Raw genomic sequence first — 22,468 nt, 5'->3', positions numbered from 1 at the left:
GAAACGCTCTAGCACCTTTTCAACATACCTCTTCTAAGTTACCCAAAGTTTACCTGCACTTCTAAGGATTTTCATGCCAAGGATCTTCTTCGTAGCACCAAGATCCTTCATCTCAAATTCAACACTCAAAAAAGACTTCAAAGAGACTATATCATGCTTATTCTTTGGAGCAATGAGTATGTCATCAACATAAAGCATCAACAGAATAATGGAATTATCATTTAACACTTTATAATAAACACAACAATTATACTCACTTCTTGTGTAGCCAACCTTCACCATGTGGGAATCAAAGCGTTTGTACCACTGCCTAGGAGATTAGTTAAGACCATAAAGCGACCTTTTAAGCAGATAAACATGATCTTCCTTCCTTTGCACCTTCAAACCTTCAGTTTGGTCCATATAAACCTGTTCCTCCAAGTCACCATGAAGAAACACCGTCTTCACATCAAGCTGTTCAGGCTCCAAATCATACATGGCCACCAAAGCGAGTAGTACCCGAATCAAAGCGTGCTTCACCACTGGAGAGAATATCTCATTATAGTCTACCCCCTCCTTCTGTGCATAGCCCATTGGCTACAAGTCTTGCCCTATACCTTTCACGCTCCTCCTCAGATGGTGCCTCTTTCTTACGAAAGAACCATTTACACCCAATAATTTTTCTCCCCTTAGGTTTTTCCACAATCTCCCAAGCCCAAGTCTTATACTTCTGTAGAGACTCCATTTCCTCCATCATAGTTGTCATCCAATTATCATGATGTGCATCACTCAAAGCATCCTGGTAGAAAGATGGATCACATTTACCTACAGTGAGGGCATAGGCAACCATGTCCTCAAACCCATATCTCACGGATGCTTTGTGAGTACATTTCCCTTTACCCTTTGCCACGGTATAGGGAACTTCTATTGTTTCCTGTTGTCCTAGTTAGACACTGGATGACTCATTCTCTCTTGTTGTTTCTGACTCACCTAACTCCATCGGCATAATAGATACTTCTTTATTTTCATTAATTGCTTATGAACTACAAATTGACTTCACCATGTGAGACTCATCAAACACGTCCCTGCTAACCACAACCTTTGGTGAACTTGGATCCCACAACTTGAATCTCTTTACATCTTTCTCAAAATCAAGAAAGATGCACTGCTTAGACTTTGAGTCTAACTTGGAACGCTATTTACTCTCCACATGAGCATAGGCTGGACAACCAAATATTTTCAAACAAAATAATCTACTGGTTTTTCTGTCCATACCTCTTCAGAAATTTTACACTCAATCGCCTTTGATAGAGACCTGTTGATGAGGAAACATGCCATATTCCCTGTTTCTACCCAAAATCTTACTCAACCCTACATTTAGCCTCATACTCCGACCTCTTTCTAGAAGTGTCATGTTCATCCTTTAGCTACACCATATTGTTATGGTGTCTTTGGAACCGTGAAGTGATGTGTATCCCTTCAGCTTTGCACATATCTAGATACGGCTTGTACCTGTACTCCCCTCTATCATCTGTTCTCAAGTACTTAATTTTCTTTTCTGTCTTCCTTTCTACCTGAGTCTTCTATTCCTTAAATTTAGTGAACACCTCACTTTTATGCTTCACGAAGTAGATCCAGACTTTCCTTGAGTAATCACAAACGAAGGTCACAAAGTATTCTGCCCCACCTTTAGATTTAGTCGTTGAAGGACCCCATACATCGTTGTGTACATAATCAAGCACCCCTTTACTCTTATGTTTTGCAGTTTTAAAACTAACTTTGCATTGTTTCCCAAATACAATACTTGCAGAAGTTCAATTTATAGGTTTTCACCCCCTTCAACAGTTCCCTTTTATGAAGCTCCATCAATCCTCTTTCTCCCATATGCCATAACCGCATATGCCACAGATGAGTATCACCTGTATCAGATCCTGTATCTGTAGTCACAGATGCTCCACCTATAACAGTGCTCCCTATAAGTCTATACAGGTTTCATATTAGCTGTCCCTTCATGACAACCATCACACCCTTAATAACTTTGAGAACTCCACCTTCTGCTATGTACTTGCAGCCATTTGAGTCAAGTGCCCCCAAAGATACTAAGTTTTTCCTTAGCTTTGATACGTGTCTCACACCTGCTAAAGTTCTTATTATGCCATCAAATATTTTCATTTTGATAGTGCCTATCCCAATGGTTTTGCACACAGCATCATTCCTCATTAGGACAGACCCACCACTATATGGTTGATATGTATCAAACCAATCCTTGTATGGACACATGTGATATGAACATCCAAAATCTAAAATCCAAAAATCAGAAGGTTGATTCTTACCTGATGATATAGAGAGTACATCTCAATCTGAACTATCAGCCACACTAGCTTCCTTAGATGCCTTATCTGCACCTTTCTTCTTCAAGTCCACCTTTCTCTTCATACACTCTATCTTCAGATGGTCTTCCTTCTTACAATAGTAACAAAAGACCTTAGTTTTTTCCTTTTTAATTTCGGTCGACTCTTCCCAGATCCCTCCTTATTTGATCTCCCTCTCTCCTACTCCTTGTCACCTCCGAAAAAGACCTTGAGATTTCGTACTGCTGGCCTTCTTTGTATCATTGGACATGAGGGCAGCCGCGACTTCATCCGCCTCAAGGGTCTCCTTCTCATATAAGAGAGTCGTTACCAAGTGATCATACGATTCTGGGAGTGACAGATAGCATCAATATGACGTTGTCTTCATCCTCGATCTTAACCTCCAAGTTTACAAGTTTACTTACGATCTGATTGAACGTGTTAAGATGTTCTAATAAATCCGTACCTTCCTCCATCTATAGAGAATACAATTGTTTCTTCACAAACAACTTGTTCATTAAGGACTTCGTCACATAAATGCTTTCAAGTTTCGCCCATAACTATGGTGCAGATTTGAGACCCACAACATATTGTAGGGCAACATCAGAAAGATCCAATCAGATAGCGGTTACCGCCTTTTCCTCCATCTCTTCCCAATCTTCATCAGTAACTTTTGCAGGTTTCTTCAACTTCCTCAACAACGTTTTCACCAAACCCTATTGTATCAGAAGATCCTTCATCCTCTGACGTCAAAGGGTGAAGTTGTTCTTCCCATTGAACCACTCGCTATTATACTTGATAGAAAACCCTAGAAAACGGAAACCTAGAGCTTAGATACCAATTTGTAGAAACGCAACTCTAAAAGCGATGCAGAAGATAATGGAAAAACAAGAATAAACAATGCACATAAGTTTACGAGGTTCGGCAAGATTGCATACGTCCTCGGTGAGACCAGATTCTGCTTCACTATCAATGGAGAATAGGGTAACAACGCTCGTCCTCACACCTCTCAGAATTTTTTACAGAAAAAGTAACTCTCGCTACAAATATCTAGCGAAAAACCCTAATACCGAAAAGTACAAAGCTGCCCTATAAAACTCCCTGGATTAAGTTGCGACGGAATATAAGACATCATACACCAAATGCATTGGTAGAGTTGTTATCAACAATAGCAACAAGTACCAGGTGGCTGGCAGCAAAGGAAGTAAAACCAAGCCCAAGAACAAAAACGATTAGGGCTTCAGGATTTTGAAACCACCTAAAATCGATAGATAATAGAATAGTAGCACAGAGTCTATAACAATATGGTAGTAACAATATGCAAAACAACTACCAAGCAATCCAAAGAGAAAAGGAAGAAGAAGAGAAGAAGAGGAGAGAACCGAAACTGCTAGTTCACAAAATCGTGACCAGCAGTCTCCCTTACCTTTCTTATTTATGACTAAAACTTATTACAATTAAAAAAGTTTATAACTAGAACTTATTACAAGTAAAAAAGAAAACTAAGTAATATTGTAATCTACTTTAACTAGGAAATAAACTTAGAATAGAATCCTGGTAATAATAGGAAACAAATATTGAGTGAGAGCCTTGGATGCCATCAACTCACACATGTACCCCCTTTGTACCCCCACGATACAAAAGGTCCATGTGACCTTTAACACTCCCCCTCAAGTTGGAGCATACAGATCACCCATGCGCAGCTTGGAAAATCCTTTTTTGAAGGCAAGACCAAACAAGGGCTTGGTAAGCATATCACTGAGTTGGTCAGAGGAAGCAACCAACAGAGTGACTATCAACTTCTTTATTACAGCAGTACACACAAAATGACAATTCACTTCAATGTGGCTAGTGCACTCGTGAAAAATAGGATTACTTGCAATATAGATAGCCGCCTAATTATTACAAAACATCTTCATAGGTTGAGTGACTGGAAAACACAACTCATGAAGTAATGATTTTAACCACATCAACTCAGTTGCAGTAAGAGCCATAGCTCAATACTCAGCTTAAGTACTGGACCTAACAACCTTAGGTTGTTTTTTACTTCGTCAAGTAACAAGATTACCACCCACAAATGTGCAAAACCGGTGGTTGATCTTCTTTAGAATCCAAATAATCAACTATAAATCATAACAGATTGATGGTAAAGCTGGAAGAACAAACCAGCTATAGATAACTTCCCTAGTAGCAGAGAAACCATTTATCAGTCCCAGGTAGTGACAAATCCTTGTGAAGTTATTTACCAAGGGATTATAATAAGGCAAGAAGACCAGCAACCACAGTAGAAGTACCAAACATATCCCACAATTAGCTGCAGAAATCAACCAAGTAGAAGCACCACGATTGATTTAGGGAAAAAAAAAACCCTAAAAATAATCAAGGGAGAGATCACTCAGGGTCTTAATGGGGCATTAACCAATGGAGCACAAATCCTTGTAGATTTATTTACCAGAGGATTATATAGCAAGAAAACCAGCAACCATAGTAGAAGCACCAAACATATCCCACAAAGCAGCCATAGACATCAACCAAGTACATGCACCACAATCGATTTAGGGAAAAAACCTTAAAAATAATCGCTTTTTCCAATATGGGAGGAAAATCGATAAAAAGGTAGGGAGACCTCCGACTTAGCAATAGTAAATCATCAAGTAGACAATATAGAAGCACTCCATTAATGGAAATATGTGGCTTAATGAATAGCATAGGCAGCAATAGGTGGTAAACCCATAGTTAGCAAATTTGGATTCGGGAATTATTCGGGCGGAGAATTATTCGGAATAATTCGATTGATTAATTTAAGGATTCGGTCAAAAAAGCTTACTGGCTTTTGTTTTTTTGTTTTTTTGTTTTTTTTTTTTATTGTTTTTTTGTTTTATTGTTTTTTTGTTTTTTTGTTTTTTTGTTTTTTTAAATACTGTTTAAGTGGACCGAATAATTCAATTTAATTAGGTTCGGTTCGAATTATTCGCGTTTTATATTCACTTTTGAAAAAATCGCAAATTTTACCGAATTTTATTTTTAATTCGGATTCGGTCAAAATTTTTGATTAAATTCGGAAAAATTCGGTTCGGCCGAATTGATAACACTCGGTACACCACAAAAGTGTGGAACAATAATCGAAATCAGCAGAAGGGAGAAGGAAACCCTTAGTCTAATTACTAAGGCTCTGATACCATTTTACAAACCAGAATCTAAGTAATCAAACCAAGAGAAAACAAAAGAGAAACAAAGGCTACAGAATTGTGTGTGGGAGGCAGCCTACGGTAGTGAATTGTGACCTATCGCAGGCTACTCCATATATATATATATATATATGTGTGTGTGTGTGTGTGTGTCTCCAAAGAGGGGTAACTTAGGGGCTAAAATACCCCTAACCTACATATTACAATAACTGAAATTTAAGATACTTTACTGAAGGGGTATCGTATCGTATCGGAGATACTTTAAACCATGGGGATATGCTAAGATATGCACATAAATGGATAGGGAACACTTTTTTATACGCTTTTAAATAAAAAAATAAAAAAATATATTTAAAACACTATATATAACATGAATTATGCATATTGCATAAACACTAAAATGGAGAGTATCGCACTGAGAATCCAAGGGTTGTAGTTGTTCATGGGTGTAATATGGATTCCCAACCTTGATTTCCACGCTATTTAGAGAGAAAAATGGTTGGCAGCAACTTTGGAATAAAACCCCCTCTCAGAAAATCATGTTTTCCTGAGAAATGACCCATCTTGGACATTATATGACCGTAGCGCACCATATCCATACGTATTGTACCGTATTGGTATGTACCAGTAGATACATACAGATACATATTGATATGTACAGAACCATACATTTCGCCTCGATTTTTTATTTCCCATAGAATATCGGTACGTATAACTATGCATTGGTATGTATCGTATGATACATACCGCTACAAATTTTCCCGAGTATTGGTAGTATCGTATCAGTAAGGGCCGATACAGTATGATACGTACTGATACTTTAAACCATGGGTGTAACCAACTTAAACTCTTACCAAATATGGTAATTGAACTTTTCAAGAAGATTATTTATTTGTTGTTCCAACAATTTTCTAGAGTATTGGTAGTATCGTATCAGTAAGGGCTGATACAGTACGATATGTACCGATACTTTAAACCATGGGTGTAACCAACTTAAACTCTTACCAAATATGGTAATTGAACTTTTCAAGAAGATTATTTATTTGTTGTTCCAACCGAAGGAAATCGGTTGAGAAATAAAGTAAAATTTAATTACCACAATTGAGTTAGAGAATTCTTGGTTGTAATGATTACAAAAGTTTTCATTTTCTTTGTGCATTACTTCCCCTTCCCTCCCAACCACATGGAAGCCTCATGGAATAAAAAAGGGGAATACATATTTACAACACCATATAGGTGCTGAGCAATTCGCAAGGACCAGTCAGACAAGTTACAAAGTACTTTTATCCATTTCCCTCTTGGGTAGGTCAATTGAGTAGTTATGCCAAATCCTCTTATCCTGATGACTACGACATATCAATACAAGCCAATCATTCAAAACATATGCTACACCTTTAATCACAAAAAATATGTATGACAGTTAGAATCTAAAAGCACTGGATGGCCCTTGGTAGGCAGGCCACGAAACAAAATCTGGAAAATCATGCCAACAAAAATAATCAAAAGTCAAAGTTGAGCCTTATTGCATAGAGTTGAGCACCCTAGTTGACTTGGTTACAGGAAACGATACTAGACACCATAATTGTGGCGTCCAAGCTCTTTTGTGTGTCCAAGACGATGGCACGCCTTTTTGAGACTTCATGAGTTTACACTGATTTAAGTTTATTGCTTTGTTATATGTTGTTTGTTTTTTCATATTAGGTCATTACTAGCGTAATTATATCATATTGCATTGATATGGCTTCTATGTTGCATATAAGCATAAATATATAAAATCATAATGTCTACATAACATATGATCATATATTGCATTACTAGAGCGCCTAGGCGGACTTGACAACTATGCTAGATGCAAGAAATTGGGGTAGTTACATAAGTAAGGAGAAATCGGATTTCACAAATGTGAATATGTGATATCAGCCTCCTCACCTCTAATATAATTTTTCCTGGAAAAGTCAATAAGGCTACTGTGATAACAAGTTCTACAAGATCAATTGTGTAAGACATAATTTAAATCAAAGGCTTCAAGGAACTTCTTTAACAGTGTCAAAGCATAACAGATTTTCTTTTATCAGTGCAGAACATATTCACGTATTTCAAATCAAGGGCTTCAAGAAATGGAAATTTTTCCCCGACAGTGACCAAGTACAAGAGCTTTATTACCTAACCAACTTGCGAACGCCAGATACTGCAACTTCTGAGCATGGATCGGTATCTCATTTGCAATGTCATGATGAATAATTGGAAAGAATGGAGGCCAGTTTTTGTCACTAGTGGGGACACCCGCTGTGGTAACAAAATTGAAACCTCAATTCAACTGCTGTAATATGATATGGGGAAAAGAAACATTCAAGCCCGTAGATTACCTCTGGCTACAGCATCTTCTCTCTGTTTTATCTCCTATAGTAAAAGAGAAATGTCAACAAATAGCTATTAAATTTTGAAGGTAAACTATAATTAAAGCATAAATCGAAATTTCGGTCTAAACAGCTAAATTTTGACGAAATATTTCAGTTTCAACACTTGTCGAAACAAAATGGCATGCAAATTCAGGTCTCCAATGTTTCAGTTTTTCACCAAAACAGATCATATTTCGGTGCCATTCTGGTATATTTCAACCATTTTGGTAATTTTCGTCATTTCGGTGGTCGGTCAACACCGAAATTTTGAACCTTAATTTAAAGTACATATTGATCACTAAAAAGAACTGTTTTTTCTTTCTAGCAGAAAATTTAACCAGAAGCTTTTCTCTTTTGGTCAGATAAAAATTGATCTGTATACATTCAGCAACAGGATTGGGGGAGGTATAAGAAAGAGGAAGGGGAGTTTCTGATGGGGTTCGAACTTCCTAAGGATTAGGGTCAAACTCAAGTAAACCAAGATTCAAGGGAAATCAAAGAGCAAGACAATTGCAAGTCCGATCTGGAAAGAAGTCTGGTAAAAGGTTAGATTTAGAGGGATAAACAGTCTGATCTGAATCTGATGGTCAGATTTAAAGATGTGGAACAATCCTACAAGAGATAAGATCCTAGAAATATCATTCCAGAACAGCAATTCGATGGCAGCAAATCAAGTATACAAAACAGATATAGCAAGGGACAAAATTAAGAGATTAAAAGCAAAACTGAACCTTAACAATCAACAGAAATCAGAAAACAGAAATAGAGATATCAAGAAAATAGAATTGAATTAGGACTCTTAGAAATCAATGCAGAAACTAATGAATCAAAACCGAATTAACAGAGACTATTCAGTAATAGAATTTGTTCTGAAAATAGAGTTTTAACGAAATCATACTTGCAGTAGGATTCTAGAATTTGATTGGAAAAAACTGAATGTAAATCAAAATCTGAATCCGGAAAATAGTTAAGCAACTGGATGGTAAACTGTATTTAACAAGTCAACAGATTCAAGAATAAAAGAACTAATATACGCAGGTTTGCCTCCTAGTTCTCAAGCCCATCCCAGCAACTCAAGTCCCTCTCCCAACCCTAGCTCTGATGTTCCTTCTGTTGGACCCACTCATTCGGATCTGATTATTCACAACCCGAATGGATCATCTCCTTCTTCTTCGCCTGCTAAGTCTCGTGCCCCCACTTCCCATGTGCTAAAGAGCAAACATCAGGCCCACCCTCGCTCTCGAAAAGAGACGTCAATCCCTTCCTCGACCTCTCGATCCTACCAGCCTCAGTCTGTCTCTGTTGTTTGCAGCTCCCCTTCTATGGGCTTTTGCCGCTCTCTCCTAACCAGGCCTAATGTCTCAATGCCTGGTCTGGAATCTTAGGGTTCTTAACTCCCCCTCCAAGCAATCTGCCGTCCGCTCTCTTCTCAAAGAGATTCGACCTGGTTTTTTCTTGCTAGAAATTTATGTCAAAGAAAATTTTGCCGCCCGTATCATTTTTAGTATTGCGCTTGGATGGTCCCATCTCACCAACTATTCTAGCCATCCAAATCACCATATTTGGTTTCTTTGGGACCCATCCAAATTCTGTCTCCCTCCTATCTTCCTCCCCTCAGTACCTTCATCTCTCCATCTCTGTCACCCCCCACAGCTCTACTCTTTTGTTCACATCCATTTATCCCTCCAACAGGGCTGCAGATAGAGAGGTTCTTGTTGGTGTACGATGTCTTATATTCCATCACAGTTTAACCCAAAGAGTACTGGTGCAGCGCCTCGACAGGCAGGACGGCAGTCCCACTAGCTGGTTAGCGGGCCATGGGGGTTGCAAGAGGGGCAGGAGGCCCCCCTGCATAGCAGGGGGTGTAGGGGGGTGCAGCCCTCGCTCAAATTTTTTATTTGAGGGCAATTGTGTACTTTCCGGATTAAGGTTTTTCGCTATATATTTGTAGCGAGGGTTTCTTTCTCTGTAATGCAAGCAATACTGAGAGGTGTGAGGGACGAGTGTTGTAACCCTATTCTCCATTGATAGTATAGCAGCATCTCATCTCATCGGGGACGTAGGCAATCTTGCCGAACCTCGTAAATCTGTGTGCATTGCTTATTCTTGTTTTTCCATTATCTTCTACATCATTTTAGGGTTGCGTTTCTACAGTTCTTTGGAATGATATTTGGCATGCCACCTCCCAATATGGGTCTCTTCCTTGGGGGATTTGCGGTGACTTCAATGTTGTTCGTTTTGACCATGAAAAACAGGGTGGTGAGCCATTAGACATTGCCAATGTTGATGCTTTAATGACTGCATCAATGATATTGTTGTTAGCGATCTCAGATGGTTCCACATCAAGTTCTCTTGAAATAACAAAAGATCTGGAGAAGCTCGGATTTCCTGTAAATTAGATAGAATGTTGGTAAATGAAGCTTGGCTCACCTCTTTCCCTTCCTCCCATACCTCCTTCGAGCCTACAGGTATCTCTGATCACAGCCCAATATCTTTGTTGGTCCAACCTTACATTTCTTTGGCCCCAAACGCTTTAAATATTTTGATATGTGGTCCTCTCAACCTTGACTTCTTTTCCATTGCCAAGGAGGCATGGCTCAAACCTGTATAAGCATTTTCTTCCCCTCTTATTGCCCTTGTCAGGAAACTACAAAATGTGAAAGAGGCTCTTAAAGTTTGGAATACTAACTCCTTCGGGAACGTTTCCTCTCAGGTCATTGAATGTAAGAATAAGCTTACTTCTATTCAGGTGAAGCTCCAATCTGATCCTCTCAACTCCTCCTTAGCTGAGGAAGAAAAAGAATGAGTCGGCCTGCCTTTCATCCCTCTTTGCTCAGGAGGAAAGTTTTTTTAGACAAAAAGCTAGAATTAAATGGTTGGATCTAGGAGATACAAATTCGGCCTACTTCCATCGATCTATGAAGACGAGAACCAATATCAATTCCATTCCTATGCTTATTGCTCCAGATGGCACCCAGGTTCACAGTGTAGATGAGGTTAAGTCAGTGGTTGTTGACTACTTCAAGGACTTGTTCAAGCCTGCTTCAAGATTGGCTTCCCCCATCCCAGATGGTCTCATCAATAAATTTATCCTTAGCAGTTCGATCCATATGCTCCAAGCTATTCCTATAGATGATAAATCAGCTCTGTAATTCTCTCATAAATCAGACAAAGCTCCTGGCCTAGATAGTTTTACTATGGGATTCTTCTCATCCATGTGGGATATCATTAAAGAGGATTTGATCAAATCAGTCAAGAGTTTTTTCTATAAAGCCAGATCAAAGGGATTAGCCATACATTCCTTTGTCTCATCCCTAAGAAAGAGGGAGCAGAGACTGAATGAATTTTGACCAATCTTTACGCAATATTTTGTATCAATTCATTGCTAAGATTCTTGCTAACAGATTCAAGCGTGCGAATGATCCTCTTGTAAAGGAAAAACAGTCGGCCTCCATTCCATGCAGAAGCATCAGCAACATAGTTCAAAATCTTTCCGAAATCGAAATTTTGGTGTTTTATTTTTTTGCCGAAACGAAATAAGGCCCGAAATAACATTTGTACAAAATTTTGATCAAAATTTTGGTATTTTGGCAGAAATTTCGGTATCTCTCCAATCTCGATACATTCAATGTGCTATAAATACCATATCTCGGTCGAAATTTCGGTATTTCGGTCAAATTTTGGTATTTTGGTATTTTGGTCGAAATTTCTACTCTGTCTAGCCTGTCTCGGTGGTTTCGGTTCCATTTGCATATTTTGAAGGAAAAACACTCCACCAAGCCTCTAATTAGCCACATCATCACACATTTTGACTTCTATTGGACTCCTACAAGATCTACACATTCAAAGCTTAGGAAAGGTAAAGTTCTTTCTCCAAAACCAGGTAAAATTTTCAGAATAGTTTGACGGTTGCTTGCTACCAAACAATGGTGCAACTCTAAAACAATGTCATGTCCTAATATTTTTGCATTTTTATGTTCTAAGCATGTTTATTAACCTTAAAATAAGTTACCCACCAAGTTTTAGGTAAAAAAATATGACCGTTTGACCACCGAAACAGTCGACCAAAAAAAAAATACACCATTTCGGCCAAAATTTCGCCGAAACGAAACGAAATTTCGAACCTTAATCAGTAATAATATTCTCCTATGTGATGAGATTGTGAGAGGGTTTGACAGAAAATCACTCTCCTGCTGCCATTATGAAGATTGGCATTCACAAGGCTTTTGATTCTTTAAGATGTGATTTCACTATTTTGGTCTTGTCTAAGATGGGATTTTCTGCGGGGTTTCTGAACTGGATATTCCAATGCATTGCTACCCCTCAATACTCAGTATTGGTCAATGGCAATCCGGCAAGTTATTTGTCTTCGTCGGTGGGGATTCGTCAAAGGTGCCCCATATGGCCTTATATCTTCACCTTGGCTATAGAAGTCCTCTCTAGAAGCATCCAATCTATATCTGCCCTTCGCATCAATATGGGTAAATCCCTCATTTTTCTGGCGGGGGTTTCAAGATCCTTCAAAGCCTCTCTTCTTGATAAGACTAGGTTCTCCATTGGCCATCTCCCGGTTGGGTACTTGGGTATGCCTCTAATCCCGGCAAGGGTATCCGCTCATCACTACACTCTTATGCTTGACCTCATCAGAAAGCGTCTCCAACTATGGAAAGCAAAACTCTTATCTTATGCAGGCCGTTTGGAGTTTATTAGATCAATTCTCTAATCCTCTTACATTAATTGGTCGGGCATCTATGGTTACCTAAGTCCATTATTTCTAAGTTGGAATCTCTTTTTGCTGCTTTTCTTTGGAAAGGTTCCGAATGCTCCAGATTCCTCCGCCATCTAAGTTGGCTTGCTATCTGTCTCCCAAAAGTGAAGCTGGCCAGGGTCTAAGGCATATAAAAGATGTCAATTATTAACAAGTGTTAGAAGTCTATCACGAGAAGAAGGAAGAGTCGTGGCCAGTTGTCTTGTGCAAGCCATGACTCCACCTTGGGGTGTTATGGTCCTATTAGGACTTAGAAGTTATTTTTGCTTCCTATTTTATGATTTCCTATTCGTAGTAGGTTATGTGTAACAGTCAATCTATTTAATGAATGAAGGAGGACAACCCCAATCTCATTGATTGGGACTCCCAAAGTTCCACCATCGCAGCTGTCTTTCTCTTTTTCTCTCTTTCTCTCTTCTCTTCTCCTTACATGGTATCAAAGCTTGATCGGTAAACAAACTAAATTTATCTCTACTATCACTGTAAAACTAGTAACAGCCCCTTTCACTCTTATTTGGCTGTTACTGGATCTTCCCAAGGGTTCCACAATTTTTTTAGGGGGTGATTTCATCCCCTAAACTTCTGATTTTCGAATGGAGGTTTGATTGATCAATCATAATGTCTTGAAGGATCAAGTCACGAGACTGTTGTGAGTAATTACTGGTTGGGTTTTATGGTTTGAAGATTGAATTGCTCAAGTTGGAGAAGTAGATCATAGCTATCAGGGTTTTGACTCCCTGACAAAATTGATTTAGGGTTTTGGCTCCCTGCCAAAATCGATTTTGGCCATATCACTCAAGTTTGGTATCTGTTTGGAAAGTTCTTTTGCGGTTTTATTCAGCATCATATCAGGGACATTTAGTCCAAATTTGAGCATCATTGGAACACTACACACCCAACTACGGTCTCTTTGCATCAATGGTTGAAGTTGAGGGAAAGAATGTTGTCACTGAGGTGATATACTCATCATCTCATAAAATTACAAAGAAGAAGCTTGTAAGAGCTGCCAATTTTCGGCAATGGAAGAAAATTGTGGAGTTAGTCTTATCTAGTCATGACCAACCATAGTTTATAAGGTGCTGGTAAGGCGACGCCTTAGCAGCACCTTGGCGCTGATGCGGTCTAGAGATGCTAAGGCAGTGCTCCGCCTTATGTGAGGTGGAGCCTTATGGGTTTTTTTTTTTTAACACATTTTAAAATTACTTGATGAAAATTCCAAATATAGATTTTTTATTGGTAGGTGTATAGTTTTGTTAACACTTGAGATGTATGGGATCAGCTTTACTCCACCAAAAATAACCCAAACAAACAAAATAAAAACCCGGTTCACAAACAGGGTTTGGATTTTGTCAAGGGTTTTAAAAAAGGGCTTTGAGAAGGAATCAAGGAACCAGGAAGAACCACTGATCCAGGCAACCATTTTGCTTTGGCAGCGGTGAGCTTTATTCTTCTTTGACAGGAGTAGAAATATAGTGGATGACCTTAGGGCTTAGGCACTCATTTTGGCATCATAGAGGTAAATATAATAAATACTTGTATTTTTTATTTCTTTTCTTTATATTTATAATTTGGTTTCATAATTATGTATTTATATTATATGTTAATATGATTGATGAGATGAACTTTGTTTATTCACTTAATTGATTTGTTTTCTTGATGAATATCTTATATTCGTATGAATATGAACTTTTAATATTTATTTAACATATGAGTAATAGGATTCAACTAGGATTTGAGCCAAATAGATTGGTTCTATAAAAAAATTACACAGGAACGCTTTAGTTGATAAGGCGATGCTTTATGCCTGCCTTATCACTAAGACGCTCCGAAAGACCCTCAAACGCCTCCGTCTCCTTACCGCCTTAAAAACTATGTGACCAACAGGGTCATCTTACAAAGGTGAATTCTGCTACTGATACTATGTGGGATATTGTTGATACACATATTTTGTGGCAGCTGTTGAACTCGATGGATAACTCTATAGTTGATATTGTTACTCACATCGATACTATGAAGGAGTTGTGGGATTATCTGAATGTTCAGTATTCTAGACGGAACAACCTCTCGCATCTGAGTTATCTCAAGATTTTTATCGGGTGATCGAAGGGGTCGACCACTGACTCAGTACTTTGCTAATTTCATAAGGATGTATGAGGAGCTGAACTCTCTACTTCCTATTAGTGGTAATGAACAGGAGATGCAGAACCAGTGAGAGCAACTCATAGTTTTGGATTTTTTGGTGGTCTTGGACCAAAGTATGATGTTGTCATATCTCAGATTCTTCGAGGTGACAAAGTGGCATCTCTTGCATATACTTTTTCTCAAGTCTTATGGGTAACTCAAAAGAATTCTCATAACCCTACACCAGCCCTTGCACCTGCACTTGCGGATAACTCCGCTCTTATATCTCAAAATAATAATCGAGGTGGGGTCCGTAGTACTAGTAGTGGAGGCGGTAAGGGGCAACGTTCTAGGAATTCCAACACTTCAAATAGTTCAGGGACAGCATGAACACGCCACCATTGTGGCAAACCAAGACACATCCAACGTTTTTGTTGGAAACTTCATGGAAAACCCGCAGTTTGCCAATTCACCATTAGTTACTGAGTCTTCTCATCCTAGACAATCTGAAGGTAAAATGGTCAAGATGACAAATGAAGAATTTTCACAGTATACTCAGTCTCCTCAGCCTTCCATGGCTACTTTTGTCTGGACAGGTAATGCCATTGTATCTTGTTTGAGATTTTAAATGTAACCGCAAGCGTACGGATCAGTGTAGCTACGGGTCAAACTCAGGGAGAGCAGCCACTTTATTTTTTTTCTTTTAATAATGCGAAAGTGAACCTATTAATGGTTGTGATCAAATTCTAACTACCGTCCTAAACATATGTATCTAAAATAACATCCTAACCATTCGTCATCTAAGAATTTAAAGACACAAGCCACGCAATTAAAATTAAATAAATAAATAAGTGAAAACAAACAACCCATGCAATTAAAAAAAATAAAGGAAAAAAAAATACTGAAATAAAAATAAAGTAAAAGAAAGGGGAGAAAGCTAGAGAGAGACTCACAAGTAGATTTCTCTACTTAGCCCGAGGGATGCATCATAATATGAGCTTCCCTACTTGACCAGAGAGTCACTCTTACAAGGGTTACTCTACTTGGCTTTAGGGAAAGGGAGACAATTAAAATAAAAGCAATAAATTGATGGTTCTATGGCTAGGAGGGGCAAAGCCAACACATACACTAGCCATGAACCTTGGGGGAAAGGGATAGCAATAATGTAACGACTGAAATTAAAATCCTAAATTAAGAAAGAAAGGGTAGTCAGAAGAGGGAATGAGAGGGGGGAGAGAAGCCTACTGAGGGAGTCTACTTACATGAACTTCAACCCTTGAACTGAAAACTTGATCGATTTGAGATACTACCAGTACTAAAAACCAGATCTAGAATAAACCAAATCTGAAATTTCTAGTACTAGAGAAAACAAATCTGAAGAAAAAAATTGAACTTGAAAGACATGCTTCATAGATTGTTCTTGTCACCTAGAACTAAGCCTAAAACTAGAACTTGAAAATTACAACTTCAATTACTTAAATAATAAAAATAAAAGACTGAATCAAAAATAAAAGTGCTTGCATTAATTGAATAAAAGAACTTACAAAAGTGTTTAAAGCATAAACCTAGAACTAGAGATAGAGAAAGAGAAAACTAGAGAAAGAGATAGAGCAACAAAAAAAAAACCCTAAAAGAAGAATGAATTAGAGAGGAAGAGAGGGACCATTTTTTAGAGTTTTGTGGACTCCCTTTTATAGGGAATAGGAGAGAGAGAAGGACGTCCAAGGGTGGATCCCCTTGGACGATTTTGTGGTGAGGTGGAGGAGAGAGGAGAGAAAACGTTTGAAGAGATCTCCCACGATTTTCTTGCCTTTTTTTCCCTATTTTTTCTCTTTTTTCTATTTCTCTCTCTCTTCTTGCACAAGAAACCCCCCTTGGCCAATTTTCCTTGCTTGGATTTGGACAATATTCTATTTTAAATGGGAAATTCCATCCATGCCCTTGTCTTTTCTTTTCTTTTTTTTCTTCTTTCCTATTTTTTGTCTTTATTTTCTCTCTTCTTCAAACTTGCATACAACTATCTTGGCCGACCCCCTTTAAGTGATGAGTAGGAGAGAGAAAAAATTCTAAAAAAAAACCTCAACAAAATAGCAGCTAAGAGGTTCAAACTTGAGACCTCCTAATAAGGAAGAGATTTTGCACACCACAACTCACCAACTACGCTAGGTAATTGTTGTTACCAAAAACGAATCTTCAATCACTTAAGGATGTGGTCCATTGATCCTTGTTGGCATTTGGAATATTCCTTATACCCTTGGGACAATTACAGACGGGCTAGTTCTGCATCTCGGTTCAGTTCTGATCCATTATTCTTTTTCTTACCCAAAAAGAATAATCACTTGTACGGTTGACCAAACGAATGAGTACTTTTAATTGAACACGTCCATCTTGCTCAGAATTTCGTGTTCTTCGCAACCATGAAAGAAATAGGACCTCTTTACGTGTAAAATTGGAGATATAGCGCCCGATAGTCCTAAGGCATTGAAAGTATAAAACCTGCAAAAAGAGAGTAAAACACAAGACAGCTCCATTCTAAATATGTAAAATGCATGATTTACTACCCTAGATTTCACACATAAATGTGCTCATGTGCTCATCATATCTTTTTCCTCATCTTCTCGACCCAGGATAATTGATTCAGGAGCATCATATCATATACATGGTCTATCAGGTATATTTTCCTCTTTTCAAAAAGTCTCTCGCTACTGCCACGTTGGCTAATGGGTCTGTTGTGAAAGTTTAAGGCACTGGAAATATTCGTCTTAACTCTTCTTTGCCGTTATCGTTTGTTCTTCAATTACCAAATTTTCCGTTTAATCTTTTATCTGTGAGTAAGTTAATTCAAGCGTACAATTGTTCTGTAACTTTTTCTCCTGATTCATGTGTTTTTCAGAACCCTACAAAGAAGACAATTGGTACTGGCATCGTCGTTTGGGTCACCCCTTTCGTGTTTTCCAAGCAAACTAGATCAATTTATCCTGTTTTAGATAATAGAAGTTTGATTTCATTTGGTTTAATTCTTCTAATATGTGGGGGCCTTCCCGTTGTACTTCTATTATTGGACATCGATGGTTTGTGACTTTTATTAACTGCTTTAGTAGAACCACTTGGGATTACTTATTACGCCAAAACAACGATGTTTTCCTTTGCTTTAAGCAGTATCATAAGATGGTGCAAACCAGTTTGATGCTAAGGTAAGGATACTCCACACTAATAATGGAACTGAATACACTGATGTAGAATTCCAAGTGTACTTGGCTAATTAAGGAACTATCCATCAAACAAGTTGTCTAGACACGCCTACTCAAAATGAGGTTGCAGAGGAAAAAAAGTACCTATTGGAGGTGGCCCCTTACCTTATGTTTGAGATGCATGTGTCCCAGCAGACACTGAGAGGAAGGTGAATCAGTGTATCCAATTTCTCTTCGTTAATAAGCGTATGGGCTGATTTAGCAATCTCTACAAACACTGAACCTGTTGGCACACAGTCGTATGCACACTGAGTCTCTCATAGGCACTTCCAAGTGTGCACACGCATTCTACATTCACGCACTTCTAAGCAGTACAATACAAATAGTAAATCAACACACAACACAAGGATTTTTATGAGGTTCGGCAAGATGCCTACCTCCTCGGAGCAGTGCCTGTAAAGGCTTCATACCTACTCAATCTACTTTAGTTGCACCTACAGTTGGGAGCACCCACCCCCGATGTTTAGTACCCACTAAACACCACTTACAAAGATACAACAACAGTAATGGGCTTATACAAATTGCCTTACAATCAAGTTTAAGCTAGCATGCATTCACAACAATGATTTCCTATTGCTAGCAGTTATACACTTATACACCAACACAGACATTAATGGAAAAGTAAATATAGGGATAGGAAACCTTACAGCCCTTGTCTAGTGTTATCAAAGATGTCTCAGAGCACTCTCACTGCATACTGGAATCTTCAACTCCCCTTTAGACTAGGAGACTTGAATCTTCAAGTGAGCAACACACCTCAAAAAGCCACTCCTTTGTCTTCTTCTACATAATGCACAAATATGCTTCAACCCTAACTCACTTCTCTCTTCTTCCTCCTTTTTCTTAGCTTACATTCCATACCTCACAATAATACTTTAACAACCCTTCTCAAATCACCATCATTAATGGAGTAAAAATTTCTTCCATTATAAGCTAAAACACACATTTAATGACAAACCAACAATGGACCAATTTAGCCTTGGGGATCAAAAGATATGGCCATTTGAAGTTTGGCCAATGAGAAAGAGGCATTTGGTATCTTTTCTGATGGCGTAGGGCACGCTGGTGGCTTGGGGTACAATGGCAAGGCTCACAACCGTCTGATCTGTTCTCAAAAGGTGCGAGCAAGGGCAGTCGTAGGATGAAGAGAACAGTCAAGAGATCCTGGCTACACGACCTGGATTAGCACTGACGCAGGACTAACGTAATTGCCAGACACTGACATCATTGGCAGGAACATTGTCGCTCTACCATTGGTCGAAGCAGGCAGAATGATGGGGCGCCATTGGATCTGTTGCTAAAGGAAAAAGGGTTCAGTGGCCCTTGGATCGGTGTCTAACGATCTCGATCAATAAGCTCTTATAAGGGAATCTTTGGCATAGTAGATGGAGTGCGTGCCCAGCACACAACCAAGTGGGATCCAATGTAGTGAGGAGTAGCAACCTTAATGGACCTAACCAACCAAAGAGCTCGCGAGGGAATCTTTAGCCCATGTCAACACAAATGTGCGCGCCCTTTGATGGGCACCGGTGCAGCGTGGCCTTTCCAGATCTTTAGATCTGGAATCTTCCAAACTTCTTCAAATAGCATTAGACCGTCTCCGATCCAAAAAGACTATGCCAAAAGTCCTCATTGACCCTTATGACTGGACCTTCATAAATCTAATAAAAACCCCTCAAGCCTTAATAAAAATACTGAAAAATCCTTGGACATCGAGAGCTATTTTCAATCCAAATTTTGGATTTTCTGAACTGATGTCTTAGAAAATTCCATAACTCTCTCATATAGATTCAGATTTAGCCAAAACAAAAAGGGTATGGATCACAACTCGAAGCTCTACAAACTCCCAAAACAACCCATCATCAGACTCAGCCAAGTAAAAGACCAAAATGACCCTGAACATTGCAAAAGTCGTAAATTCTTCATACGATCTCGAAACGGGATAAATTCGGGTGCGTTGGAAAGCATTTCTTATACTCGCAAGGAACCATGCAGGAATTGACTTCCAATAAAGTCATCTTCAATGCCGAAAATACCCCTGAGTGGATTTAAGCCAAAAATGCCAGTTTCGGGGCCAGAAATCCGCACCACCTACCATGGTTAAACAAACCACTCAAACACCATCGTACGCTACTGCCATCTCATCGGAGAGATTGTACACTGCCATGTCATCGCTAACTACCACCTCACCCCAACTGGACACATCATCATTGTCATGTGGTCGAGGTTGCCAATAAGTGACAACCAAAAAACAAGTATTGTAGTGATGTGCTTTCTACATCATACCTCATTAATCGGCTGCCCTCTCGAGTATTGGAATCTCATTGTCCTGTTGAGGTCTTAACGGGTTCTACTTCCTTTCTTGTGCCTCCCAAAGTGTTTGGGCGCACTGTCTTTGCTAGGAATCATCAACAATATGGGAAGTTTAATCCCTGAGGACTCCACTGTATCTTTCTTAGCTATTCTCCCACGCGGAAGGGATATTGCTTTTACCATTCTCCCATGAGGAAATTCTATTTAACCATGGATGTTGTGTTCCATAAATCTGCTGCTTATTATCCTCCTCTTCAGGGGAAGTCTCCTAGCATGGAAGATGTGCCACTAATTACTCCATTAGACATTGTGAAAGATGAGTACCTAGAAGACGGGCTCAAAGGTCAGGAACAATAGGGACCACCCATTTCCTCTCCAGGGGAGCAAAGATCTATTTCAGCCCAGGGGGAGCCGACCAGGCCTATCCAACTTCCAAGTGTATGTGCATCATTGTTGTAAGAAAACTCACCCTACCACCACCGCGCCAGCAAGCCAATCGCATGCTCCAGAACCGAGTCCCTAGTATTGTTAAGTCCCTTCCTTCTAATTCATTCTTTGATTTACCAATAGCTATTCGTAAGTCTCAAAGGGAATGTACCAAACATCCCATTTCTAATGTTGTTCCCTATAAGCGTTTGTCTCCCTTTTATTCCTTTGTTTCCTCTTTTTCGTCTATTTCTGCTCCCCATAACTGGCAGGAAGCTCTTGTTGATCCAAAGTGGAAGGAAGCAATATATGAAGAAACGAAAGCGCTTGAGAAGAACAATAGATAAGAGTTAGTTCATCTTCCTTCAGAGAAGAAAATTATTGGCTGCAAATGGATCTTCACAGTGAAACAGTCGACAGATGGATCCGTAGACAAATACAAGGCACGGCTGATTGTAAGAAGGTTCAGTCAGGCATATGACATAGATAACTAGGAAACCTTTGCACCAATGGCGAAGATGAACACCGTACAAGTTATCATATTATGTGTTGTCAACCATGGTTGAGATTCACAACTTGATGTGAAGAATGCTTTCTTTATGGTGAATTGGAAGATGAGGTCTATATGGATGTTCGTAATGTTTTACCACTCAATAGACTCAGGGCAAGGTGTGCAAGTTAAAGCGGGCTTTATAAGCATTGAACCAGTCCCCACGAGCCTGGTTTGGCCGGTTTCACAGGACAATGATTGCCATAGGCTACAAATAGACTAATGCAGATCACACTTTGTTCAACAAGAAATCAGGGGAGCACACTACTATGCTTATAGTATATGTTGATGACATAGTGATTACTAGCAATGACATACTGAAAATTGCACATCTTAAATCTTATTTGGGACCTGAGTTCGAGATCAAGAATTTGAGGAAGCTCAGATATTTTTGGGGTATTGAGGTAGCCTATTCAGCTTAGGGTATTTTTATTTCCCAACGAAAGTATACTCTTGACCTTCTTTCTGATACAGGAGGGTTATCAGGATGTAAGGCTGCAAAAACCCCATTAGAGCCTAATTCTCACCTCAAGGAGAAAGATGGAGAACCAGTTGACCGAGGTAGTTATTAGAGGCTAGTCAGTCGTCTCATATACCTCTCCCATACTCGCCCTAATATAGCATTTGTTGTTAGTCTAGTAAGCCAATATAAGCATGATCCATATTCCAGTCATCTAGAGGTAGCAGCATATCACATCCTGAGATACTTGAAGTCATCTCTAGGACAAGGGGTTTTATTCTCTCCTAATGGTCACTTGTGTGTAGAGGCATTCACCGATGCAGAATGGGCTGGCTTTCACGATGATAGGAGATCTACCTCTGGGTACTATACCATGGTAGGAGGTAATCTTGTCACATGGCAAAACAAGAAGCAAGCATTGGCTGCAAGATCTAGTGCTGAAGCTGAATTTCGAGCCATGGCACAAGCCATATGTGATCTACTATAGCTCCAGTGTCTTCTACAAGATTTATGTATCTCTATTGATTTGCCTATGCGACTGTACTGTGACAATAAGTCTGCTAACAGCATTGCCCATAATCCTATTCAGCATGACCGTACAAAGCGTGTAGAGATGACCGTCATTTCATCAAGGAGAAGCTAGAACAAGGCACTATCTATAT

At 39.1% G+C, this 22,468-nt stretch overlaps 1 protein-coding gene across 2 annotated transcripts in view; it reads right to left on the bottom strand.

Annotated features, from left to right (window-relative positions):
- The window catches only part of LOC122078469 (secretory carrier-associated membrane protein 4-like), a 68,469-nt gene that overhangs the window by 20,439 nt on the left and 25,562 nt on the right, over positions 1-22,468 (bottom strand). For both annotated transcript variants that reach the window (XM_042644453.1, XM_042644452.1), the window contains exons 4-5: positions 7,885-7,918; positions 7,682-7,804 (exon numbers count right to left, since the gene is read on the bottom strand). In XM_042644453.1, coding sequence (XP_042500387.1) covers positions 7,682-7,804; positions 7,885-7,918 — 157 coding nt within the window. The remainder of the gene's footprint in view (positions 1-7,681; positions 7,805-7,884; positions 7,919-22,468) is intronic.

This window comes from Macadamia integrifolia, chromosome 5 (assembly GCF_013358625.1).
Source record: "Macadamia integrifolia cultivar HAES 741 chromosome 5, SCU_Mint_v3, whole genome shotgun sequence".
Lineage (NCBI taxonomy): Eukaryota > Viridiplantae > Streptophyta > Magnoliopsida > Proteales > Proteaceae > Macadamia > Macadamia integrifolia.
Note: the sequence above shows the minus strand (reverse complement) of the source record. Positions and strands in the feature narration are given on the sequence as shown.